Consider the following 25247-nt stretch of genomic DNA (forward strand, 5'->3'; position numbering starts at 1 on the left):
ACTTATCTTTTTAATGTTGTGAAAGAAAGGGAAGGTAGGACAAAAAGATGTCTTCTCAGCCTGCAAAAAGAAACCTTCAGAGCCTTTGAGGATGCCAGCTGAATCATAGCAGTTTTTCCAGGGAATAGTTGTGGTGTAACTTCAGCCATCCTTTTTCCAGAGTATAGAGCAGCAACTTGCCCCTTGTAGTGTTGAAAGTGATGGTAAGAGTCAGAAACTGAAAGGTATTGGTATCCCATTGGAAAATAGGCCCCCTCACTTTGAAATCACATAGCTTTACCCCTTACTTCAGATAACACTAATCATGTGATGCTAGTTTTAGGACAGTATATACAGGCCAGACTGGACTTAGCAACACTTGGGTATTTTTTTCAGCTGTGCTGTATGCTTGGTGTTTGGGGGCGTTTGCCACTTTCATCCCTCTCATGTGTATTGAGGGCCTCCTAGAACAATCATGTGATGTGACACACAGGAGCTTGTGCTCTGTCTATGGACCTCTGGAAGGTTTCTGAACTAAGTTCTCCAATGAAGGCTGTCATTTCTGGTATGTGAGCTCTCAGCTTGACAGCTATAATTCTTGCTTACTTACGCAGCTGTCAGTGCTCATACCCAAAACCGCTGTTCTTTGGGCTTGCCACCTGTGTGTAGTTTCTTAGAGGTTATAATGCTTCTGCTATCAGAAAGAAGAGACTTCTGATTTTTATGATTCTCTCTTCATTTTAAATTAATCCAACCTGTCTTGCTTAGACATAAGTGGTGATCTGTCTAAAAATATATAAATGTGTTTAGATTATGAAGTACTCAAAAGATGCTCCAATGTTTGTGCGCTGCCCAGCGTTACTGGAAGTATGCAGCAATGGGCAAAAGTCCTATCTTGGGTAGAACTTCTCCCTTTGGTTTAAATTCCAGGATGTATCAGAAACACCACAGCTGATGTGTGCAACACAGTCTTGTTAGCAGGATGTCTGAGAACTGTTTGAATTTGTCCTGTTTTGATGTGGCTGCTCTGCATAAAATGCTGTGATGCTTTTAGACAAGAGAGCTGGGAATATAATAAATGCCATAAGGGCAGTAAGACTCTGATCCTTCTGGAACAAGAAGTCAGTGTGTGCATGTGTACGTTTCTCTGGATTTCAGCTTCTGTAGAATCCACCCTACACAAGTGGGAGTGCTTTACTTTGCCATCACAATCTCTTCTCTAAGATCAAAGTTACAACTCCCCACTTCCCCTGAGGGATTAGCAACAAACTGATGAACCACTTATTTGGGAACAACTCAGTAGGGATTAAGCAGCAAACAAACTAACCAAAAAGACTAAAGGAAGATCTCATAAGCAGCAATGTAAGAACAGAGCAGTTAATCAGTTGGCTTCAGATCCAATCTAGCAAACATCCCACTTACTCAACTGTTTGCTCAGACACCATGCTTGGCATTGCCTCCCAGAGGCATCATGCAGCTGTGTTTTTTTTTTTTTTTATAATTCTCTACCTGTATGATTGATGGCTATGGCCCTTAGAAGTTGTTCCTTTTTGAAATTAAAGGAACACTGGGCCAAATCTGTGCTAGGTGAAGCCTAACTGGCTTTCTAGTATGTGCTGTTTTCTCAGCACTGCTGGTACCCAAAGAGGAACATGAAGATGGAGTTGAAGGTGTGTGTACTGGAGAGAGCAAATGGATAAGATGCAGCCTTAGAAGATGTATATCCTATTCTGAAACTGGTGTTATTTCTTGCTGATCATGCTAGTTCATGCATTGGTGGTTTTTTTTTTGTGTGTGTGGTCCAGGGTGACATCTAATGGCAGCAAGGAGCACCACAGCTGAGGAGAAATAAACGGACAAAATAGTTGCCAATCATTTATCTAGTGACAAAGGCAAGGTAAATTTAGCAAGGGATTAAAAAAAAAAAAAATTTTAAAAAAAGGCGATATTAAAGTAAGCTATAATGTTCCATTTGAAGCTGTATTTCAATATACATTACCTTAATGAAGCTGGCAAGCTGTCTAAAGTTAGAAAGTGGCAGAAGTAAGTTGACTAAAAATGAGTAAAAATGTGTTTCAAATGTTAGCTCAATGAACTATTGGTGAGTTTAAACAACACAATTGGAAGAAGTAAGGGCAGTGCACCAGAAATGAGTCGACCCCAAATATTTGGAGTAAATTTTTCACATAGATAAATTTTTATCAAAATCAGCAAGGTGCTACAAAAATAGGTTTGGTGGAGTGTTTTTTTTTGTTTGTTTTTTTGTTTTTTTTTTTTTTTAATGGAAAACAGCATATTCTAATACAAGAACCTGTATCAAACATTTTCAACCAATTAGTGCTGTGTTGTAGCTGTTTTGAACTATGAAAATTGTAGATCTGTGTTCCCAACATAAAAATAAATTTACAGATGCTGTATGAATTACCTTTTAGGCACCAATAAAAGCGGTTTTGCATTACTAATTAATATTGCAAGACAAATATTTTATGTACTGCATTCAAGTGTAGGAGGCTTGAGTTTAAAATACACAATCCCAAGTAAGAGATAACAATAGCAAGAGAAGCTTTGGAATTATTAGGGCTTACCTTTTAGGGAAATAGCACTTTCCCTGTTTACCTTAGTTGGTAAACTGATCTTTATTTTCAGTACTGAGTATTGAATGGCATTATATTTAGAATGGTTTCCGAACTGCAGGATTAGGAGGAAAAATTGAACTGTATTATATCTATATGCATATAGACAGCACCGCATTTTATCTATATGCATATGTTGGAGCACCTCCAGAGGAGGGCCACAAAAATGATCCAATGGATGGAACACTTCTTTGAGGTGTTCAGCCTGGAGAAGGCTGAGGAGGCTGGGAGGTGACCTGATAGGGGCCTTTCAGAATCTAAAGGGGCAGACTCATTAGCAGGGTTGGTGGTGACAGAACAGGAGGAATTGGTTTCAGGCTTAGAGGGGTGGTTTAGCTTGAATATTAGAAAGTCTTATTTAGCGAGGGTGATGAGGCACAGGAGCAGGTTGCCCAGAGAGGTGGACGCCCTGTCCTTGGAGATGTTCGAGGTCAGTCTGAAGTGAGTTCTGAGCAACCTGATCTAGCCTATGGGTGTCCCTGTTTGTTGCAGGGGAGTTGGACTAGATGACCTTTAAAGGTCTTTTCCATCTCTAAGGATTCTATGATATATAGGTATATGCTTGTATGTGTGCATATGGATATATACAACAAAGTAGCTTGTGCATAGAACACTTAAAAAGTATCAATGCCTTAAAGGCATTTAGAGCACACACATTTTAAAGGTAAGTTTTCAACTCTGGCATGAATCCACAAAAAAGAAGCCTCACCTACAAGTACATAAAACACATACATAGCTATTCATTTTGATTCCATCCTTGAAAAAGCTGAGCAGCATATGGGAGAAAGTGGCCTTAGTGTGTTTTGCATCTGATCATGGTATGCTGGTAATGTGTTCCTTCTCCATTCCTTTAGACTTGTGAATTCATCATAAAAGAATAAGGTTTTGCCTTTTGCCGTAGCACTAAATATACATGCATTATTTTCTTTGAGTTTCTACATAAGGAAGTTTCTAGCTACCTTTCTGCCCAGAAAACTTTAGAATGGGAATGAAACACTGTCACGCATGTTGTAGTACATTGTTCTCTGGCTGCATGATTTCAGGCTTTTTCCTTTAGCATCCAGAACTAGTTATGATCAGGAATGAATTTTAGATAGTTGCAGTGTTGCTGTCTAACCATATGGCTGTTATAATGGCTTTTTTTCCCCCTTTTTTTTCTTTTTTTTTTTTTTTTTTTTTAGTATCATGTATAATTCAAACTAGAATAGCAGTTAAAATCTTAAACTAAGTACAATTGGGCTCTAATTTTAAAGGTAAGTGAAGTGCCACTTTAACCTCATATCCAATGTCTTAGATGATAATTAAGGAGGCAAATCTGGAAATGTTTTTGGTAGCCTTAGGCTTCTCTTTGCAGTGTATTCATTGTGCTCAGAATGGGCTTTCAGCTGAACATCTCTACCTTCAGGCAAGGAGCTTTTCTTTCACAAAGCATTTGGTATCCAGCAGCTGGAGGTCTGTAGTTTTAGACACTGGTTCCTTCTTCAGCTGTGGGGACAGTGTTTAATTATACATAATTTCATGTCCAGGAAGTAGCCTGGGAATGTGACAAAGAGAGCTTACAAAGCATACTTTGTCGGCACTCTTTGTGGAAAGATAAAGTGTTATTTTTTTTCATTGTGTTTTCTTTCTGAAGACCTTTATCCACCTCAGAGAAAAAACCAGAATGCTATTTGGGAATACAAGATATTAGAAACAATGCATACTTTTTTGAAGCCAGGACAATTAAGTACTGGAGCATTTTAAAATCAATGGGAGGTGACTTTTTAAAGGGCGGGAGTCTGAGAAATTCTGAATACTCTGTGACCTATTAGAGGTCAGTCTGACTGTGGTAACAATCTCTTCTATCAGCTGAATGGAAAAAAAAATAATCAAACAACAGAATGTGTGAGTTGGGAATCTTAGCTGACTGTTACCTTTCAGAAACAAGGCCATGCAATTATGATTATTTCTTTAAAAACATCCCATCAGCAGCAAGCTGTTAAGATCTGTAGAAGACAGTAGATGGCGCAAAAGTGTAAGGAAACATCTTGGGTTTTCTTTCAGGTAATATTAGAGTGAGCAAGTCAAGAGCAGAAGATTGTAACAGGTTAGTCTCAGATTTATTACTAAAAATCCAACAAGGACTGTGTGTGGGAAGCAATGAAAGAAGTGCAATCTACACTGGTGCTGCACATAGCAACTCTGAAGTGAGTTGTCCTCAAATGCAATCTATTGAAATTCTTTGCTAGCAGTCCAGTTACACCTAGATCATTGTAGGTTTTTTTTCTAGTGTGATTTTTCTGTTGTGTCCTTCAAGTTTGGACTTTTGCTGCTTTACTTTGGGATGAAGTTAAGCCATCAGAGCCTCAGAATGATCAGTAAATCACCATGCAGTATGACCCCACACCTGGGCCATAGAAAAAGCTATTTTCAGCACTTTTGGTTCTGATTGCCCCTGTATCCTTATTCCAGGCTTTGTACCTTGGATGCTCTTGCCATTATCCTGTTCAAGGCAGACTGGTCTCTTTCTGTCTCCATTCATTCTGGAGCTGAGAAACTTTTCCTAATAACAAGTATGTGTAAACATTCTACTGAAGCAAGCGAATCCTTATGAAAACTGATGTTAATCCAGCGTTTGCCAACAACATCTCTCCTGGCAGGTTTCAGAGCAGTGTGGCATCGCCCTGCTTTCATGGGATGTGGGAGTTGGCAGTCTAGCTCACCTCCAGGCTCTGGCACTACTGTCAAGGAGCTGTGGGTAAAACAGACTAAGTGAAAAATAATCTTTTTTTTTTTTTTTTTTTGCCAGAGATCTAAACATTTTAGAATTTTTCCTCTGTAAGACAAAATACTGTCCCCAGATTGATCCAATCACTTCATTTTTTTCGTGCTCTGTAATCTCTTAGAATCACAGAATGGTTTGTGTTGGAAGGGACCTCCAAGATCATCTAGTTACAACCCCCTGCTATGGGCAGGGTCGCCTCCCACTAGACCAGGTTGCTCAAAGCCCCATCCAGCCTGGCCTTGAATGCTTCCAGGGAGGGGGCATCCACAACCAACAAGCTTCAAGGATCTTGGATACAATGGGCTCTGAACAGGCATGGGAAGGGAAGAAACAGGTGCCTGTCTGGTGCATTGAGCAAAGAGCTTAGTATCTGCTGGAAGCAATCAGAGGTTGTTTGATGAAAGAAATTCAATTTGAAAATTATTTTTTCAAAGGAAACATTTTCTAGTAATGTATTGGCTTCAATAGACTTCTGATAAATGAAGGTGGCTTCTTTCTATCCTGCCTGGAGGCAAACTCAAACTTCTGGAAGTTGTGGCTATCTGACAACCAGGGTTTTTAGGCTCTTCCTTACCATACCCACAATAAACCATTGCTTGATTCCAGCCTAATTTATATGGAGTAAAGGACTCTGTGGAAAGACACTGTAACTAGCACTAGCCCAAGATGGTGCATACGCCTGGTGCAGTATGATCTGCAGAGAAAAAAGACTGCCAAAATCATTAATGCAGGATCATCTCTGAGGATATAATGCACTCTCTGATTCTTTTGCTTACACAGCTGGTCAGGGAATCACTCCACTCCATTATATAAAGAGGATTTCTTGCTCAGCTTTTGCTGACAGTTTATTGCTCTGCTGCAGTAGAGCCATACAAGCAGAATAAGGAAAGAAGTTTTGTCAGTACCAGCACTCCTGCTGTGGAGGTCAAAATCAAATGAATTTGTTGCAAGCTTTCAGAATTATATACAAATAGGCAGAAAAAGGGCAGAAAAAGAAGTTCATGTGCAGTCTTCATCTGGCCTCCATACCTGTATATGCGTATACAGTACTTGGTGGCATTTTACTGTTATGGCACATATAGTACAGCCCACTTAACTCTTCTACTGAAGAGGAGAGCTCTGGATTAGAGGAGATGCGGAGCGAATGTCCACTGCTGTTGGCTGTGAGCATAGAGAACTAAGCTGTTAACTTGAGACGGTTATTTTCTCATGTGTCAGAGGTCCTCATGGAGATTTCATTATTATTTAGTGGTCAGAGGTGAATAAGTTTATTTGCCGAATGTAGACTCAGAAAAGGAATATAGAAGCCTTTTCATGATACTGCTTTTAATAGTGTTTTACTCTTCCCACCCCCATTGGAAGCTTTTTTTTGGTAACAGAACTTGCCTTTAGTTTTTTGAAACAATTAGAAGAAAAGGTGAATAGTTTAGTTATTTGTACCTGTCAGTTTCATTAATGTTAAAAATGGGAGCTTAAAAACAGGAGAGCATACAGAAGTACAAGTACTTTTATGATAGGTATGTGCATAGTTGGAGAATCAGCTACTGCTCCCTCTCAAGTACTGGCACAGAACTGCCAAATAAGGAACAAGAGTAGTTTAACTCCAGCAATAAATTGTGCAAATTGCACTTTAGTGAAAGAAAATTAGAGAAGTAGGTGACTGCTGCTGGAAGTCCAGTCCACAGCAAGCTGTTGGTCTTCATCCAGGAAACTGGGTAACAGTCCTCAGTCTCTGTAGATGGTCAGATGAGACATTTAATTGTTCCTTTTGGATTTCAAAAGAAATTTGTGGGTTTTGTATACTACTGGGACTAGATTCACTGTGGGAAAAGCCTTCCCACAGATGGGTAGAAGATGGGTGGAAAATAGGGAATCTCCATAAAATAAAGAGACTCAATAAGGACTAGGAGAAATAATGTGTTTGTAAGGAAATTTAGGGCATGAGTACACTAAATACAGTCAGGATGATGGAATTTACTGAGTGATTTATGTACTCATATTATGGACATACATTACAACTGAATTTTGAATAGTGGTCAAAAGGCTTAACTCCATGGATGCAAGTTTGTCTGCCTTGTGATCTGCACTGAAGATTTATGCTTGAAGAATTTCCCAGCATTTTCCTACTCACTGACCTCTGCTAGTTTTCCTGTGGTAAGGCATAGTCTTCTTACGTATTTGAATAATTTTAGGGTATGATTCAGATGAGTTCTGTGCAACTTTGTGGTGCCCTGGTTTCAGCTGACACAGAGCGCATTCTCTTCATAGTGCCTGGTATGATGTTACATTTTGGCTTTAGGAGAAAAACCATGTTGATAACGCACCAGTGTTTTAGCTGTTGCTGAGCAGTGCTGTGCAGACCAAGGACATTTCAGTTCTTCGGCTTCTCATACTGACCAGCCAGCGAGGGGCTGGGGGAGGGCACAAGGAACCAGGAAGGGACAGAACCAGGATAGCTGACCTAAACTGGCCAAAGCAATATTCATAACACATGACATCATGTATAAAAGCAAAAAACTGAGGGGAGTTGTCCTGGGGGGTGATGCTGCACAGGCACTGGCTGGGCATCAGGTGGTGGATGGTGAGCAATTGCTTTGTGTATCACTTGTTTTGTGTGTGTGTGTGTGTGTGTGTGTGTGTGTGTGTGTGTGTGTGTGTGTGTGTGTGTGTGTGTGTGTGTATGATTCTGTCATTTAATGATAATATAACTTTAAAATGAATATTAATACAACTTTAAAATGAATACTAAAAATTAACTTGCACGACTTGTTAGGCACAGCACAAACATGAATTGTCTTCTTCCTTGTTATAACAAACACCAAGCTGACAGGTATTCAGTTTGATATAAAATTAGAAAGATAAAGTGCTTTAAAGCAAAGCACATAGAAAGCCATGTAGCCAATCAGATATGCATTTTTATCTCTCTCTTTCTCCTTCCCACACTTACAAGAGGAAAAAAAAATTGGTAGTATAATGCTGTGATTATGGATTTGTGCACCTAAAGGTGTTGAGGAAAGTCCAACAATAAAAATAGTAAAATAACTCTCATTATATGATGTATACATTATATATGTTAGTGATGAATGTTGCATGATCCAAAAAATGAGGGATCCATGTGTTTCACACATACTTTGCACAGGTTTTCCACTCTACTTTGGGCTTTTCAAAAATCTTTTTTGCTGGGGTTCTTCATTTAATAGTTTCAGTAGTTGAGGATCAGGTCCTCATTTTCAGGTCTATTGCCAGACCTGTTTGGCCTTCCAAAATCAGCGATAAATGAGGCAACTAGTAACACTGGTTTTATGGTTTTTCCCATTACCACATAGAGAGGACGTTTTGGGTGTGCCCATTATAAATAAACAAACAAAAGCACCAAACACAGCAGTTTGCTTAAAGCACAGTGCACATCTGAACACCAAAATAACAGCTGACAGATATTTAGTTGGTGAGTGTATGTGAAGCTGGGGGGGGTGAGGGAGGAAGGAAGGTTTTGTATTCCAGGCTTGAATGAGAGCTCTGAGTTAGGAAGGGCAGGAGTTAGGGGTTAATAAACATGTAATTGTCAGTCTTAGATCTTTGAGAGACACTTAAGGATTGGTAACTTGTACTGTAATACTCAGATAAAGCATGGAACATACCTGCATATCACTGGAAATTTATCTAACTGTTTCCATTTTGAGTGGTTGTTTTTAAAAATAATTTTTACATTTGAAGATCCTGCTCTTCACGAGAGTTGCATCTGAACTTGCTTTAGCAATACTTGTCTGAAGGGAGAAGGAGCAGGCACAGTTCTCCATCAGTGGCAGTAGCAGATGCAGAAATGTGGTGTTAGCCAGGGCACTGTGTCACAGTGTACCCAGAAATTCAGAAGAATAAGATGGGAAATACTATTGTAGAATAACAGTGAGAAAACTGGTAACTTTAATGTGTGACACTGTCTTCTAAGACATTCTATATTTGAGAAAATGTATGGCATATTTGAAAATGTGTGGCAAATAGATCTGTACTTTGGGAACTCATATGTGATCCATAGTCTTTGTTTGTTTGTTTTTTCTTTCCGCTGTCCATAGTACAGCTGATGAGAATTTTTCCTGTAAGTCACATTTTCTTAAAGATGTGTCCATTATTTGAGAACCAGGTTCACGATGGGAGATTTTACTTTTGAGTGGACTGCAGCTTTGCCCAGAAGGTAGGGCTCAGCTCTTCTGCTTCCATGCTCTGTAGAGGTCTGTACTTTTATGATAGCAAAGAATGAAGTCAAGTTTCTACTCCTTACCCCATTAGTGTACTTTATTTCAGCTACATATATAGGCGAGGCAATAGCCATATGCAGGCCAGAGCAGCTTCCATTCTTGTAATTTTCTATCATTTATACAACAAGTAAAATAATAAGCAATGGTGTGATTTATTGTAGAGAAAAGCTTTTGTTATTATCTTCTGAGTATCAAGAAGAAAATGCAACTGGACAAAACTCCCGTGTTTTATACTATACCTGTTAAAGCCCCAACTAGGACAAGTCTTGAGTCATGACTACAGTACTAAATTCCTAGTCATAATGGCCATGTTAAGGAGAGAAGAAACTATTTTCCTAATCATTTTTCTCATACTCAAAAGTGGAAAGATTAATTTTCACATAAGTTCTTGTAAAAACACAGCCTTTGGCAAAAAGTCAAATTCTTAGTCTGGAAGTTTTTGAGGTGATTGACAATATTGACATGGTTCATTCTCCATAAGATAATATGAAACCATACTTACAGACCCTACAAGTACATTCATTGATATGTATGGCTAGGATCCTCTATTTTTAAGTATAATTGTCAGTTAAGCAAACAGAACAGTGAAATAAAAGCTGAAAACCAATCCTTTTTCAAATTGCAATCTAAGAAGTTGCTTAACTATGCACTTTAAACAAGTATTACTTAATATAACATATACTGAAGTTCTAGACATTTCTTAGATCAGATGTTTTATTTGTTTTATTACATGATAAATATTGACTCTGGCCAGAGTTGTGTGACAAGAGTCCAAGTTAAAATGAAGTCTTTAAAGAATATGAGATTCTAGTGTTCCATCCTAAATCAGGCTAAAGGTATATTTAATTGTGCCTTGTGAACAAGAGAGTGTAACAAGAAGGAATATCCATTGTATAAAAATAATTCCTCAAAACAGTCTCCATGTCCCTAACAGTCTGTGACCTTAAAGCTTGTTTGTGCCCTCTGAAAGCTCTTCAGCTTTCAGTACCACATCATCATGCAGCAGGGATTTGCTTGAGCTGGTTAAATGCTTTTAAGATGAAGCTGGAACTAAGCTACTCTTGCTTGTAGCATGGAACATCTTCCTTTGTGTTACAGCTGGAACAGTAGAATTATTAGCTCATTAATGTAAAAAGTTATTTATAGATCTATGGTTATAAAAAGTAAACATTTTATTTTACCTTTGGGATCAAAGTACTTCGGATGTACTTAGCCCATCCTTGTATATCAAACCTGCCAGTATGTTTCCATGCCTTGCTGAGACCCTGAGTGGCAATAAAATGTTGACTAATTGTTCTAACTGATTTTATTTTTCATGAAAAAGAAAATGTCTGAAAAGGCACAGATGTGCACTCTTCTTAGAGCCCATTGATCTGCTTCTTCCATCACACTGAGCCTGCTGATCTGACGCTCAGTGACACTGCAATGTATGTTCAGGCTATCTGCCATCAAATGAAGTTGCTCTCAGATTGGCTAACCTAATCCCAATTCTGAGGACCTCTCTTGCAGTTCATCCAGCTCAGCTGGATTGTGAAGGTGTACTCTGGACTTTGTAAGAGAGCCTTCACTACTCACCATAGCTTTAGGCTATTGAAGAGTATATCCTCATTATTTTCAAATGTAAAACTACTTCTGACATTTAATAATAGCATATTTAAGGATAATCATAGAACAGAATCACAGAATATTGAGTTGGAAAGGACCAGCAAGGATCACTTTTGTGTTTCTGTACAGAGGAGCAGCTTCTAATCTATGAAGAACTCTAAGGCAACCATGAGGCATTTGGTAGTGTTCTCTTACATTAAAGTGAATTTTTCAGTCATTTTAAAGACAATCTCAGCGTTCCTGTCAAAAACAAGGAAGGAGAAATTTAATTTTTGTTTCATAAGTATTAGCTGAATATTCCCAATGATGAAGAATCCATTCAATAGGCTTTCTAACTTTAAGAAATAATTAATTTGTAACTGTCTTGGAACTGGCTTAGCACACAGCTTTCTGCACGCCTTTGCTCTTTTGAAACTGTGCGCATCAGATTCACCAAATTCGGATAACCTGAGTCAGAGTGAACCACAGAGCTGGTGATAGGACAGTGATTCCTTTCCTCCTTCGCAGCAAAGAGGAAATGGGATCTCGTCCTACTGCAGCAAAACCAGATGCTATATCAGGCATGTCAAACCTGTGGGCAGCATGCAGCTTGGTACTGCTGGCAGTGCAGCCCAGCTGCTGCCCCATGCCATCTGCCCCTTCTGCCACTGTGGCCCTGCCCCAGGGTGCACCCACTGCTCAGTAGCAACCAAACATCAGTGAGCTGTTAACACTGTCTGAGCTGCAACCAGGGCATGGGGAGAGTGCAGTGCAGTGCTAAGTCAAGTTATAGTGAATAGTTGTATGCATTTTGATTTGTTGGCTGAACACTGTCCCGTGAACAGAAAAGAGTACTCAGCCATGCTTTTCATTTTGATAAAGGAATTTCAGAACAGGTTTCAAAATTGCCAAAAAAATTATCTTTTCTTTTTGTGTATTTGCAACTCCATTTTCAGTCAACATAAATATGTGACCTGTGAATTTTCATATGGAATGTATGGAGTTGCAATCAGTCATTCTAATCAAAATTCTGATTGTGTCTCTCTACTTTTTATAGGCTATATCTTAGCAGAGGGATATATCCCTCTCTTCACAGTCACACCTCATTCATGTCACTGCTTTTTGGCAGAACATTTTTGAACAAATATTTTAATGGATGAAGTACAGGAGGAGTAAAATTTCATCAAAAATTTCTGATGGAACACATTGAGAACTCACTAAGAATTGCAGCCACTGCCATCGAACCAGAATGACGCATTAGTTTCACAGAAACAGATTCACACATCCCACTAGTTCTGTTTTTGTTGCTTTCTTTTTTTTAAACTAAAAAAATATTAAATATTAAAATAAGTTTTGTTACTTATATGCATTAACAATATTATATATTTTATGAGGGCTGCTCTGAAAGTAATGCCTGCTATATTATTATGTTGGCCATGGTATCAGTGGTGAATGTTGGTGGTATGGAAGTAGAGGTTGAACCTTCCCACCAATATCCCATTACATTTTCTTGCTGTGAGACAGACGGCAGTGGAGGGGCAATCTGAAAAAACTATCTGGCATGGAAGTGCTGATGAGACAAAGGTGTGTCATTGAATTCCTCCATGCAGAAAAAATGGCACCCACTGACATTCATCAACGCTTGTGAGTGTTTATGGAAACAGAACAGCAGATGTGAGTGCAGTGAGATAGTGGTGCATTTCAGCAACAGTGACGATGACAGTGGGTCACCTTTGCTGGTACGGATTTTTATGAGCACAACATGCAGGCTCTTGTTCATTGCTGGTAAAAATACATAGCTAATGGTGGTGACTATCTTGAAAGTTAGTGTTTTGTAGCTGAGGTTTTGTTCTATCAAATAGTGTTATTGTGCTCTGTATCAGTTCTAGTTTCCATGGGACTAAATAGGAGCCATTACTTTTAGAGCAATCTTGTGTATGAGGCCCACTGAGGTTCACTCAGTGTGGCTCAAGCAAGATGAAAGGCTGGACACCCATGTATTAGATGACATCTGTAAGCCTTTTTCTCCAAAGTGTCATTGCCATCTTATACTGAAGTAAATCTAGAGATATAGACTATGGCAAGAGTAACTAGCTAGTTGATAAAGAGTTCCCAAAGTACAGCTACTGTCCAGATAGTGTATTAAGGTGATAAAAAAGCAGGCTAGTCAACTTTATTTCACCCATGTCACAACCTAGGAGTTGGTCTGTGGCCACTCACTCATCCCAGAGCCTGGGACAGCCCGCTGGATAAGTGAAGCAGAGAGCTGATATTCACCTCACCAAGGGGCCCCCTGTAGTCTGGCAGAATTGCTCAGGCTTGAAAAGAAATCACATCCACTAATAATATAAAAAAAGGTAAAACGTGTCTTGAAAAAAAAAAAAAAACCCACAAAACCAAACCGAAATAAAAAATACCCCTCACCTCACTTGTTGCGTAGAAAGATATAAATGTTGTTTCCTATGAAAATATCTATATTGAATAGTAAAACCTGGGTTGGCACTGCTTCTTTTACGCAGCACTAGTGACTACAGGAATCTTTTAAAGGAAAAGCATAGATTGTAAATTGGCAAATGTTCAGTGGACTGCTTGCAGCAACCACTTCTGGAACAAGGTTAAAATACAGTGTGTATTGCGAAGCCTGAAAGACAAACAGAGCTGGTAATCAATTCTTGAACTCTGATCAGAATTGCTGTTCCATAATACGTCAGAGAAAGGTCAAGGTTGCAGACAACTGCAATAGTATTCAGACTACACCTGTCATTACAGTGTTTATAGTGTGTACCAGATTTTAATGCTGAACATTATGTGCTAAACAGTGTGTTTACTGGGCAGTATTTTAATTGATCACATACAGAGGATTCTAATGGCCATGCTTCACTATATTCCATGTTAAAGAAATATTCTCTTTCCTCTCCTATTGTGAAATTCTCTTTCTATTGTAAAATTCTCTTCCATGTCTCTAGAAGGCTAAGGGCCATTTGGCACCTGGGAGCCCTTATAAAGACCATATCAAATCAGACCACTTCCCAGCAGAATGGTGTCTGCCATAATTAAATTCTCATCCGAGTATGATAGAAATCAGTGGATTTTTTTTCACTGACTTCTGATCAGGAAAGATAAAAGCCCTTAACATGTCAGCATCTCTATTTGTTTGATGTGTAGTTATCTCTATATATGGTCAGAATATTAGACTCTGTCCTTGTAGCTTTGGGTACTATGAAATGCAGAGCAAAAATCTGGAGAAGCTCTGCTTATAGACATCTCATGTTTTCTCAGGATTTGTTAGGTGTGACACTTACAAAAAGAGTTATGCTGGTAAGATCACCATGAAAGCATCAAAAAAGTATTTATCACTAAATGATGTATTTGAGCTTTTAACTGTTATTCCTACACTAAATATCATTAATCTTAATAACCATTAGTTGGGCTAAAATGGCACAGATAATTGTGAAGAGAGTATTTCCAGAGAACTGATACCCAAATTATTGTTTCCCCTGCTATTCGCTACATCAGCTTCTCACACCTGTACTAATCTCTATGAGGATAGGAGGCTATGGATGCAAACTGATAACCCTCCATTTCCCAACCTTTCTTCCAGTAGTACACAGCAGTCCTCATCCTCCTCCAGAACACAAAACATGGAGTGCAGTCAGCTCAGTCCTTTGAGAACAAAGAAAGGATAAAGAATATGCTAGAGAATGGGCCAAGAGTAAATAGGATGAACTATGGGCAAATGCCCAAGTTGTCCTGGTGGCAAGGTATTCAGTGTCTGGATTAGCTTATGCACTGGCAGTTCATCTTAAACTTTCTGAAGGATTAATTTACAGTATCATGACTGGGACTCAGCAAAATCCGTGGTGAAACATGTTCTGAAACAAATCACAGAAAAAATGTTCTATAGTTCATTTTGCTTTTTAGTTCTGATGCTACAATACTTGAAGAAAACTAAATGTCTTTGATAAATTAAGTGAAAAAGAAGGCAACACACAAAACAGTTAAAATATGATATTTAGGCAAAGAATTGTGAAAACATAAAATTTTGACTTCATGTTTAAGACCCAAACTGCATACTTCCAGCTCCCATAGGGATATATACATTTATGTCTCATCTGTTCCACTGAGCGTATTATGTTTGCTTTGACATCCTGATTTGTGATCCAGTTCATATACTGGAATTTTTTATTTTTTTCCCCCCTGTGAACTGTGGCAGTTCTATTTTTTTTTTTTTTTTTTTTTTTTTTTGTGGGCGTCTGAGTATCCTGTTTCAAGATACATCCTTAATCAGCTCTACTTAACATCAATTACATTTGCGTTATATGCTTAGCCTCATTTGTATCAACTCATTACACACTGTATGACATAATTACTTCTATACTAAAGACCCCAGAAGTCTGACTGTTTCAGAGGTATTGACCATAGTGAGATTAATGAAAGGTTTGCAGAAAACAGAACATTTAGTGCATTAGCAAAAATCAGAAAATCCTCCAAAACATTGTGGAATGCTTTGTAAAGGGCTTAACATTCTTCTTTGTCCCCTCCTGCCCGTTTTTTCCTCTTCCTCTTTTACGTTTAAGGTCAGGTTGTACTGATACACGATGATGCAATAAGTTACTTTTTGACCAACACTGTGAATTGGATCATTTTTCAGTCTCCCACTTCTACACGTTTATGTGGTGATAAAGTTCTAGTTAATGTTCTCCTACATATATTTTTTAAGTTCATTTCACCAATATTTGTGATGATCAGACAAAACAAACAAAATCTCTTTTGGTGGTGGTTTGAGAAGTCTGTTAACATACAGCTAACATGTTTAGATAGTACAAGAAGACAGTTTCTCCAGCACAGTGTGTCACGCAATTCTTTGTATTTGCTGGCATGTTCTTTCTCATTACTTAGTGGAGCATTAACAGGAGGGAGAAGTCAAGCTTGCATCTGTACTTTGGCAGCTAGCCCGTGCATTAATAAGAATGATGAAAGATGTGGAAAATTACTTATTTCCTACCTTGTTCCAGAGAGGAGATTAAGACAGTGAAAATTCTTCAGAGACAACAAAGCTGAGGCTGAAAAAAAAGCTGTGAAAGCTTAGATGGGACATATGGGAAAGACAGAGCTGGGTATTAATTTACAGACTAGGGGTGGTCATCTAACCTGATGGTGGGACTAGCTTTGTTCTGGCCAGGGGAGGTGACTGTCATGAAGGAGACTGTACAGTTCAGGAAGAAAGCAAAAGATGAAGGAGGATCATCAATAATTTTACGGAGGATTACACCCAAGCTTGAACAGCGTTTAGAGCAGTGAAGAATATGAACCTGTATCTTGTACTGAGGATTTGTTTTTCATCTCTCTATCAATATTATATATATTTTTAGAGTACCATAATGAGTGGATCAAGATCCATTTTAGATCACTTTGGAAAGCTGTTTTTGAAGACTTTTCCAGCATCTTAATGAGATAAATGCAGATCACAGAGATAGTTATGGAAACCTATCTTTTCTCATATGCCATCTGAGGGGACAGTCTCTGAATTCTGAGGCTATGTTTGGGATTGTTTCGTTGTTTCATTAACTGGGAATGGCTCTTCATAAACAGATCATCTCACCACGTAATTGACAGCTGGCAGTGTTCTGTAGCTATCATGGCAAAGTCACCAGCCTCTTTCTGCAAAACTCCACAATCTGGAAAGACCAGGTCTGATAAGCACGGGAAATGAGAAACATTTAGAGACACATTGGTGGCTTGACCAACAGACACTGTTAATCTGGAGATTACCAAATCCTTTAATCTCTTTTTAATCTCCATGTTTTAAAAGCTGCTTCTTTGAAACTTTAAACCAACTGATGTTTTCCATCAGTCTCCTGATTCAGCATTTGGCAGGATCAGAGGGTCTTTCTTATGCAACACGTACAGTGCAAAGTTCACTCCTGTTCTCTCAGTTATGGTGTCATGGTTGGTGGCTATATCAAAAGCTCACATTACTAATATTAAGCCTGATTCATTTTTTATGCCAAGAAATTCAATTCTTCTCAAAATCCCTCCACATGACTTATTTCTTCTAATTAGTTTTTCTTCAGTAATACTGCTTTTCTGGTTCCTAAGGATAATGCATGTCTCCAGGGAAAGGCTGGCCTAACTTCTTTCTCTGGGAAAAATACATTGGAGATCCAATAGACTTTTCTCTTTCAAAATTTCTCTAGATAATTCTTCAGGAAGTAACTGATCTGTATTTCTTTTATGGAAAGCCTAGTCCAGCAATGCTATTGGCTTGAGTGGAAGAATCCATTTATATATCTTTTTTTTTTTCCTTCCTTAGGAAATGCCTACTCTCCCAACCCTTCTTTAGCCAGCAAGTAAATATCCCAATTAAACACATTTCCATAATGCTATTACATATTTCATGACAAGGAAAATTAAATAAAAAAAAAAAAAAAAGACTAGCTGCTAATGCATTCACTAATATAATGAATATTTTGTCTCCCAGTCCTAATACATTTGATCCAATTTCTATGGAAAAAAAGAAGAAAAAAAAGTTATGTAAGAAAACATCCCAGAGTGAATACTGAAAAGATCAGAACAGATATAAAGAATATGCTTGTGTTATTGAGACTGAAGTCTGTAATTCATGCCCTTCTTGAATTTTGATGTACTTTGTTTATCAACTCTGTGCTGTAATTACTTGCATATTTTTGGCATGTGATATTTTCAAGTTAGATTAATGCTTTAACCTAGGATGCAACTACATTTTTCTGTTTCTCTTATTCAATTATATCCAATTTCTGTTGATACTGAGATGTTCAGATGACTTAAGGTCTTTGTCTGGAATTATGTATATTTTTTTTTGCAGTTTCAGAAAGAGTAGTAAATTATTGCTTACAGTGTCCCACCCTCCTCCGCCCCCTCCACAAAGAAAATACAAAGAAAAGAAAAAGCCTCGTAATGTGGCAACTGGTGTCTCTCTGTCTGTGTAGCATTTCACATTGTGACAGAGATTGTGCGTGAGAGAGAAGAATGGAAAAATCTAGGAAGAAATTTATTGATGTGATAGATAAGGCAATAGTTGCTGGTAATGCAATGGACCGTGATGAACTACTTTTTTCTTACAAGGGAATTCTCTACCCTGTTGCTTTTTGCAGTCTTGAAGTGTTCAGAGCCATGGAGTCCTTTGAAGCCAGAAGTGATGATGTCATTTTGGCAGGATATCCTAAATCTGGTGAATACTGCTTGCTTTCTTCATTAATTGATTTGTGTAATAACAAATAAGTAGATTGTATTTACAGTTTTCAGAAAAGTTTCCAGAACTAATTTTTTCCTCAAACATATACAACAGAGCTAATTATGAGAACATTATATAGGAAATTTTGTAAGTGACTGAGAAATCCGATTTTCTTGGCTATAGTGTGATACATTTTTATTATCTTTAATTTTTATAGTTATGAATGTGAATGCACAAATTGGAAAGAATCAAAATGCAATTCTCAAACTTGAGATAACTAGATTTCTTGATATTGCAGGGTCTGTTCTTGCAGTTACGTAATATTGTTGGTAATAGTTTTGTATTTCTTAATATAATGGACTTATTGGTGCCTTCACATGCAATGATACATATATTTTACTTTTTGATTTTCATATACGTGTCAAAATTTTCTGAAATCTATTGTTATAAAAAAGACATTTTTGTAAACGCTGGAATTAGTCACACTGATCTTTATTGGGAAATCGAGAGATCTCTGATGGAGCTGCTGCTTCTGCCTGAAAGTATCCTACACAGGCTCTTGGATGTGTTACACATCCATTTTAATATAGTTATATTTACCCTTCAGCAATAGGATTCACTGCATCTTATAGAAGATAGTCACAGTTTACAGTGTTTTTAAACACAGTTTACAGGTTTTTAAAGCCTATTTTCTTTTTGAAGAAATGATATGCATCAAAATGCACTTATTAGGACTGTAATGATAAAGATGTAGGAACCAGTGACCACAGGTCAGGAAATGGTAAGCTAATCATACAAGTTCTCAACAAGCTCTATTTTATGTTATTAATAAGAATACAGTAAATATATACGAAATAATTTAGAGGTTTTCTGGATAAAACACTGTGTATTGGTAAAGAAAATGAGCATACAGAGCACAGTTTCAGATCTGGTATGTGCTGAAGTGCTGAAGTTCTGTGACCCATCTTTCTACTCAAGATAAAACTGTACAGCACATCAGAAAACATATATGATGCACTGGGTTTTGAGGTACAGGTTTACACCCTATCTGCTCTTATATTTCTTACTTGAATCAATAGTTCTCCTTTCTTACTTATAATATATAATCCGTGATGTACTTAGTCATTTAAGTTGGTGAAAGATACGTATTGTTATGTAACAACAAATGTAAGGTCCTGAAGGCTGACTGTCCAGATAGCCAGCTGACATGTTAAAGAAGACCAGACAATTCATGAGATAGTACCAGCTACCTCTTGGTTGTCCTTGCAAATTGATTTATGCTTTTTCTCAATGCTTTACATGCAATTCTGTATTTTTCCCCCTTTCAGGTACAAACTGGGTAGGTCAGATTTTAAGTGATCTGGTGGCCACATTTGAAAAAAAAAGACTTGATGAAGAAAAAAGTGTTAATGATGAAGAGGTAGAAGAATTTCCGTATCTTGAAATTGGAGATACTGAGAAATATGAGGTGGGCACAGAATAATTATTAAAGATGCGAGAATGCGGTTCTTCAAACACTGAATATTTGAATATATGGTTTGAGAAATACTGCAGTCTTTGATGGAAACTATCCCATTTCTATGTAGGATGCATCTGGCCAGACTGAATCTCATCTGCATTACCGAATGCTGAAGGATAAATGATCGCTCTAGGGGGCTTGAGAGGAGCACATACTCATTAGAAATACAGACACTTCAGAAATTCAGTGTCACATAATCTGTACTTAAGAAGAGTTTCATGAAAAACTATATATTGAAATAATGATTTTCGGCTCTTCTACTACCTCTTATTTATTACCTCTACTCTCTTCTTTGGATCCTTCAGCTTAATCACATCTCCAGCTAGATTCTGCATATTACATTTAGGTTTTATACCTTGTCTATCAGAACATATTAAATTCCTTAACACTAAAGAGAATGAGCAATGGATAACCTTCTTTTCAAATATTCATCCTTATGGTCTTTTGAAGGTTATTGCTGAGAGAAGTCCACTAAGATCCCAGGATAGCAATCATAAAGCATAATTGATCTGCCAAAAGCCGTTAATGAATTTTGCAAAGTAATATTTTATCACAGGCCAATGAAGAAGAATACTTGTAATAAAGGCACTGTCTACTTTCCTCCTTTCAATTGTTAATGCAGCGAATAAAGAAGTTACCTTCTCGAAGGGTTATATTAACTCATCTTGCTCCTGGCAACCTTCCAAAGTCTATCTTCAAAAATAAAGCCAAGGTGAGTGCTGATTTAAATGTCATGTAAGGAAACACACAATCAGGTGTCTTTGAAAGCCAATTTAGTACATTTCTGCCAAATTTAAAAATTGTTTTTATACTTAGGTAGTGTGCTGTCTTTTTTTGCATGGCTAACAGCTTCCGTTCATCTCAATAGATCTCAGTTCATCCTTATTGATATCTTTGCGTCAGTCTCAGCAAGGCAAACGTGGGGGAAAACAAACCTTCCAGCAGTAAAACACTATGTTTACAAAATTTCCTGAGTGGCTTTCTACAATGTTGTCGAAAGTTTCAGAAAGAATTTGTATTTGTGTGTATTCATCTAAATGATTAATACTATTTGTATTCTGCATGATTAATTTGATTAATCTGGAAAATATATTCTAATAACTATATAAAATCAACTTCATAAGGTGCTGATTATGAAGTTTTTTATTGCTTTTGTTTCCAGTAGAAATAAAATATTTCAATTTTTTAGATATTGCTACTGATTCGCAATCCGAAAGACGTAGCTACATCGTTTTTCCATTTTTCCAATGCCTTGTCAGCTCTACCTTCCTATGAGACCTGGGACGATTTCTTCGTAGCTTTCATGGCAGAGAAAAGTACAGTATATTCTTCTATGTTACTTATTCTGTTCCTTGACTTTATCTAAAAACTTTGCATTTTGTAAAATCAGGTTCACTAGGATTTTTGGCTTACAGAAAAAAAAAAAAAAAAAAAGCAACAAAAAAACCCCCGGGGATTAAAGAGAGAAAATGAGAAAGCTGAAGTAAATTTTATGGTATCTGTCTTACTGGCTGAAGTTTGATATTCATCAGAACTGTTCTTCCATAAATAGCTTTAATTTGCACAAAGTGATATTTTCAGTAGAAGTTCCTTCTTATCTTCCTCTTGGATCTCCTTCACCTTTCCCCTCCACTGTATATCATCTTGTGCCCAGACAGACATTTGAATATCTACATACCAAATTGGACTGGAGAAATGTTTTGGACTATGACTAAATGCTTAAAAAAAAAACAACAACAAAAGAACAGAAAATAAATCTCATTGCTTTTATAATTACATAAATTCTCCAGGTTGCCATATCACATGGTCAGCAGAAGGGAGCGTTAAATAAGGCTTTCGAATTAAGGTTTTAGGGTTGAGTTTCCATGCTGTTTTGAGTATTGATAGCACTTCAGCAGACTCACATTTGACTTGAAATACTGACTAGTTTCAACATATTGTCATTCAAATTGCATTATCTCACTGAGATGCGTTCACGCAGAGCCAGCTAAGCTGGGCTTCTGCAGACTTTTCCTTGGCTTCTTGGTTTTTATTGTGGGTACTGGCCATAGCCAGCCTTTGATCCCAACAATGTGCTTCTGCCCCACTGTTGCCCTCAGCTTGTTCCAGCACAACTGTTTGTGAAGTTGTGGACCATCTAGGGAGCTGATCTAGCCAAAAAAGAGGTCCTGCAATACAGGTGAAAAAGGGATTGGACCCCATATTTTTTGCAGCACAAGTGGAAGTGGCAGGCAGATCCTTTAGGGAAGGTGACAGATCCTTTAGAGCCACATTGAGCTGGTAAGAGAACTTACCCTGCTGGCTCTAGACTGTGTGTGTTGCAAAGATCTATAAATCTTCCAGAATGGGTTAAACTCTGGCAGAGCCATGATTACTAATGGCCGTGGCTTAGGGATCAACTTACGGAGTAAAAATTGATTAATATAATAAGGAGCTTTTCTTATGTTCGGTTATTCTTCATTTTAGGATTATTTTGTTTTATTTAGTGCCCTGGGGATCCTACTTCAATTACCTTTCTGAATGGAACGAATATGCTGCTGATGAAAATGTTATGACAATAACATATGAAGAACTAAAAGAGGTAAGGTTACCAATGGTAAGAAATATAGAATTGTAGAACCATTAAGGTTGGAAAAGACCTCCAAGATCATTAAGTCCAATCATTCACCTGCCACCAATATTTTCCCACTAAACCATGTCCCTTATTACAATATCTAAATGTTTCTCGAACACCTCCAGGGAAGGTGACTCCACCACTCCCTGGGCAGCCAGTTTCAACATCTGACCACTCTTTTGGAGGAGAAATATTTCCTAACATCCAAAATGAACCTCCCCTGACACAACTTGAAGCCATTCCTTCTAGCCCTATCACTACTTAAGTGGGAGAAAAAGCCAACTTGTACCTTACCACAGCTCCCTTCAGGCAGTTGTAGAGAATAATAAGGTCTCCCCTGAGTCTCCTCTTCTCCAGACTGAACAATCCCAGTTACCTCAGGCACTCCTCATAAGGCCTGTGCTCCAGACCCCTCACAGCTTTGTTGCCCTTCTTTGAACACGCGCCAGGGCCTCCATGTCTTTCTTGCAGTGAGAGGCCCAAACACTATTTCTGATACAAGCCAGGATGCCATTGGCCTTCTTGGCTGCCTAGGCACACTGCTGGCTCACAATTAGCTGAGCATCAGCCAACACTCCCAGATCCTTTTCCATCACGCAGCTTTCCAGCCACTCCGCTTCAAGTCTGTAGCATTGCTAGGGGTTGTTGTGGCTAAAGTGCAGCTCTTGGTACTCAGTCTTGTTGAACTTCATCCTGTTGGCCTCATCCCATTGATCTAGCCTGTCCAGATCCTTTTGTAGGATCCTTCCCACTCCAAGGCAGATGGTCACTTCATCCCAACTTGGTGTTATCTGCAAACTTGCTGAGGGTGCACTCAATTCCCTTATCCACACCATCAATAAAGATATTAAACAGGATGGGCCTCAATACTGATCCCTGGGGAACAGCACTTGTGACTGGTTACCAGCTAGGTTTATTTCCATTCACCATATTTTACACTTCCATATTTTACACTTCAAAGAGTAATTGTTTCTAAGCCAGTAAACCATTATACACACATAATGTATAAAAACTGCATGATACATGATGTATGAGTCAGATTCTTGTTTTAGAGGACAGCAAGGTGGATTTCTAGCTTGTAAGCCTTTGTGTGTGTGTGTAAACATAATTCTTGCCAGTGATTTTAAGTCAAAATCCCCAGTAATTCTTCTTTGGAGCTTTTGTATATTCAGCGGTGTAGATTTGGCTCAACTGTAAATCATATGCAATTTTCTGTGATATTCAGGAGGAGAGATGATGTTTTCTTTAGAATAACAAAGAGAAACAATACATAGCACTCCAGTCCTGCTGAACACTGAAAACTCTAAATATGCAGCCAACTGAGAGATGCTGGGCCTTGAAAGAGCTTTGGTAAGAAAGCAGTGTAATTTGTTTGAATGTCATATGGTATCTTACATTCCTCTTTTCAGAATCGAGCCCTGGGAGTGAAAAACATTGCCTCTTTCCTTGGGATTTCCCTGACTGGGGAAGAGCTTCGGAGTGTGGTAGAGAGAAGCAGTTTCCAGTCCATGAAGGAGAACTCTCTGAAGACCCACGGGGCTCTGGGCAGCATGCTCTTTCGCAAAGGTAAGGAGCTTCTAGAGGTCCAGAGGCAGAAACATGATACTCTCAAGAACCTAAGCCATTCATCACTGGCTTATTTTTTGCCCATATATTATAAAGTGTTACACTTTATGTATATAACTGAGAAATACGATTTCTTGTTTTTCAAGAGTTTATTTGCTTCTTTGAAGGTGGTGTAAGTGACTGGAAGAATCTTTTCAATGAAGAGCAGAATGAGAAAATGGACAAAGTATTTGCAGAACGTATAGCACGAACAAAACTAGGAGCAAAATTAAAGTATGAAGTGTACTGCAAAGCCTGAAGAGTAATGAAATGTGGTTAGACCAATAGCTTTCCACTGTGCTCTTTGATCATCTGAATGATATACAATAAAAAGCTAAATGAAACAATCAAAGCATCTCACAGAATCACAAGGTTGGAAATGACCTGCAAGATCATCCAGTCCAACCACCCTCCCATTCCTATCAGTGCCACAAGCTACTAAACCATCTCTCGTAGCTCCTCATCCAGGTGCCTCTTGAACACTACCAGGGACGGCGACTCCACCACCTCCCTGGGCAGCCATTCCAGTGCTGACCACCCTTTGAGAGAAAAAAGTTTCTCCTAATATCCAACCTAAACCTCCTCTGGTATAACTTCTTGCCATTTCCTCGGGTCCTATTATTTGCCTGGGAGAAGAGGTCAGACCCTTTTGCACCACAACCTCCCTTCAGGAAGTTGTAGAGTGCAATGAGGTCTCCCCTGAGCCTCCTCTTCTCCAGACTGAACAATCCCAGCTCCCTCAGCCACTCCTCGTAAGATTTGTGCTCCAGACCCCTCACCAGTTTTGTTGCCCTTCTCTGGACACACTCCAGGGCCTCAATGTCTTTCTTGTAGTGAGGGGCCCAAAACTGAACACAATACTCGAGGTGCGAATCATTGTATGATTCATTGTAAAATGAGTCGTTGTAAAAGTCACCTTGCAGGAACTTTTACAATGACAACAATGAATAGCTGGCTTTTTAAAATAAATGTGAGATCTTGCTTTGGCTACATTCATTTGCTGAACATGATAATATATGGTAACTATATGGTATCTATATACCATATCCATATACCATATTTATGATAAATATGGTAACTAAC

General features: G+C 38.3%; 1 protein-coding gene across 4 annotated transcripts; it reads left to right on the forward strand.

The window, feature by feature from the left end:
* The first annotated feature begins 9454 nt into the window (after nucleotides 1-9454).
* On the forward strand, nucleotides 9455-24513 carry LOC122165832 (sulfotransferase 6B1-like). Of its 4 annotated transcripts, none has more exons than XM_042829206.1 (8): nucleotides 9455-9565; nucleotides 18347-18423; nucleotides 19755-19894; nucleotides 20568-20657; nucleotides 21135-21261; nucleotides 22432-22526; nucleotides 23969-24125; nucleotides 24293-24513. In XM_042829206.1, the coding sequence occupies exons 1-8, from the start codon at nucleotides 9522-9524 to the stop codon at nucleotides 24421-24423; spliced, it is 861 nt and encodes a 286-aa protein (XP_042685140.1). In that variant the 5' UTR covers nucleotides 9455-9521; the 3' UTR covers nucleotides 24424-24513. The 4 variants fall into 4 exon arrangements, with proteins under 4 accessions (XP_042685140.1, XP_042685146.1, XP_042685131.1 ...); XM_042829212.1 differs by lacking the exon at nucleotides 9455-9565 and adding an exon at nucleotides 16232-16330; XM_042829197.1 differs by lacking the exon at nucleotides 9455-9565 and adding an exon at nucleotides 17436-17563.
* The last annotated feature ends 734 nt before the right edge of the window (nucleotides 24514-25247 follow it).

This window comes from Centrocercus urophasianus, unplaced genomic scaffold (assembly GCF_019232065.1).
Source record: "Centrocercus urophasianus isolate 14NV4802_14NV808 unplaced genomic scaffold, USGS_Curo_1.0 seq_10, whole genome shotgun sequence".
NCBI lineage: Eukaryota > Metazoa > Chordata > Aves > Galliformes > Phasianidae > Centrocercus > Centrocercus urophasianus.

Excerpts from the sequence above, each read along its gene's own strand:
- LOC122165832 (XM_042829188.1), top strand. The coding sequence starts at position 18,222 with ATGGAAAAATCTAGGAAGAAATTTATTGATGTGATAGATAAGGCAATA. Across the intron at positions 18,424-19,754 it reads GGCAGGATATCCTAAATCTG|GTACAAACTGGGTAGGTCAG; the intron begins GTGAATACTGCT and ends TCCCCCTTTCAG. Across the intron at positions 19,895-20,567 it reads GAGATACTGAGAAATATGAG|CGAATAAAGAAGTTACCTTC; the intron begins GTGGGCACAGAA and ends TTGTTAATGCAG.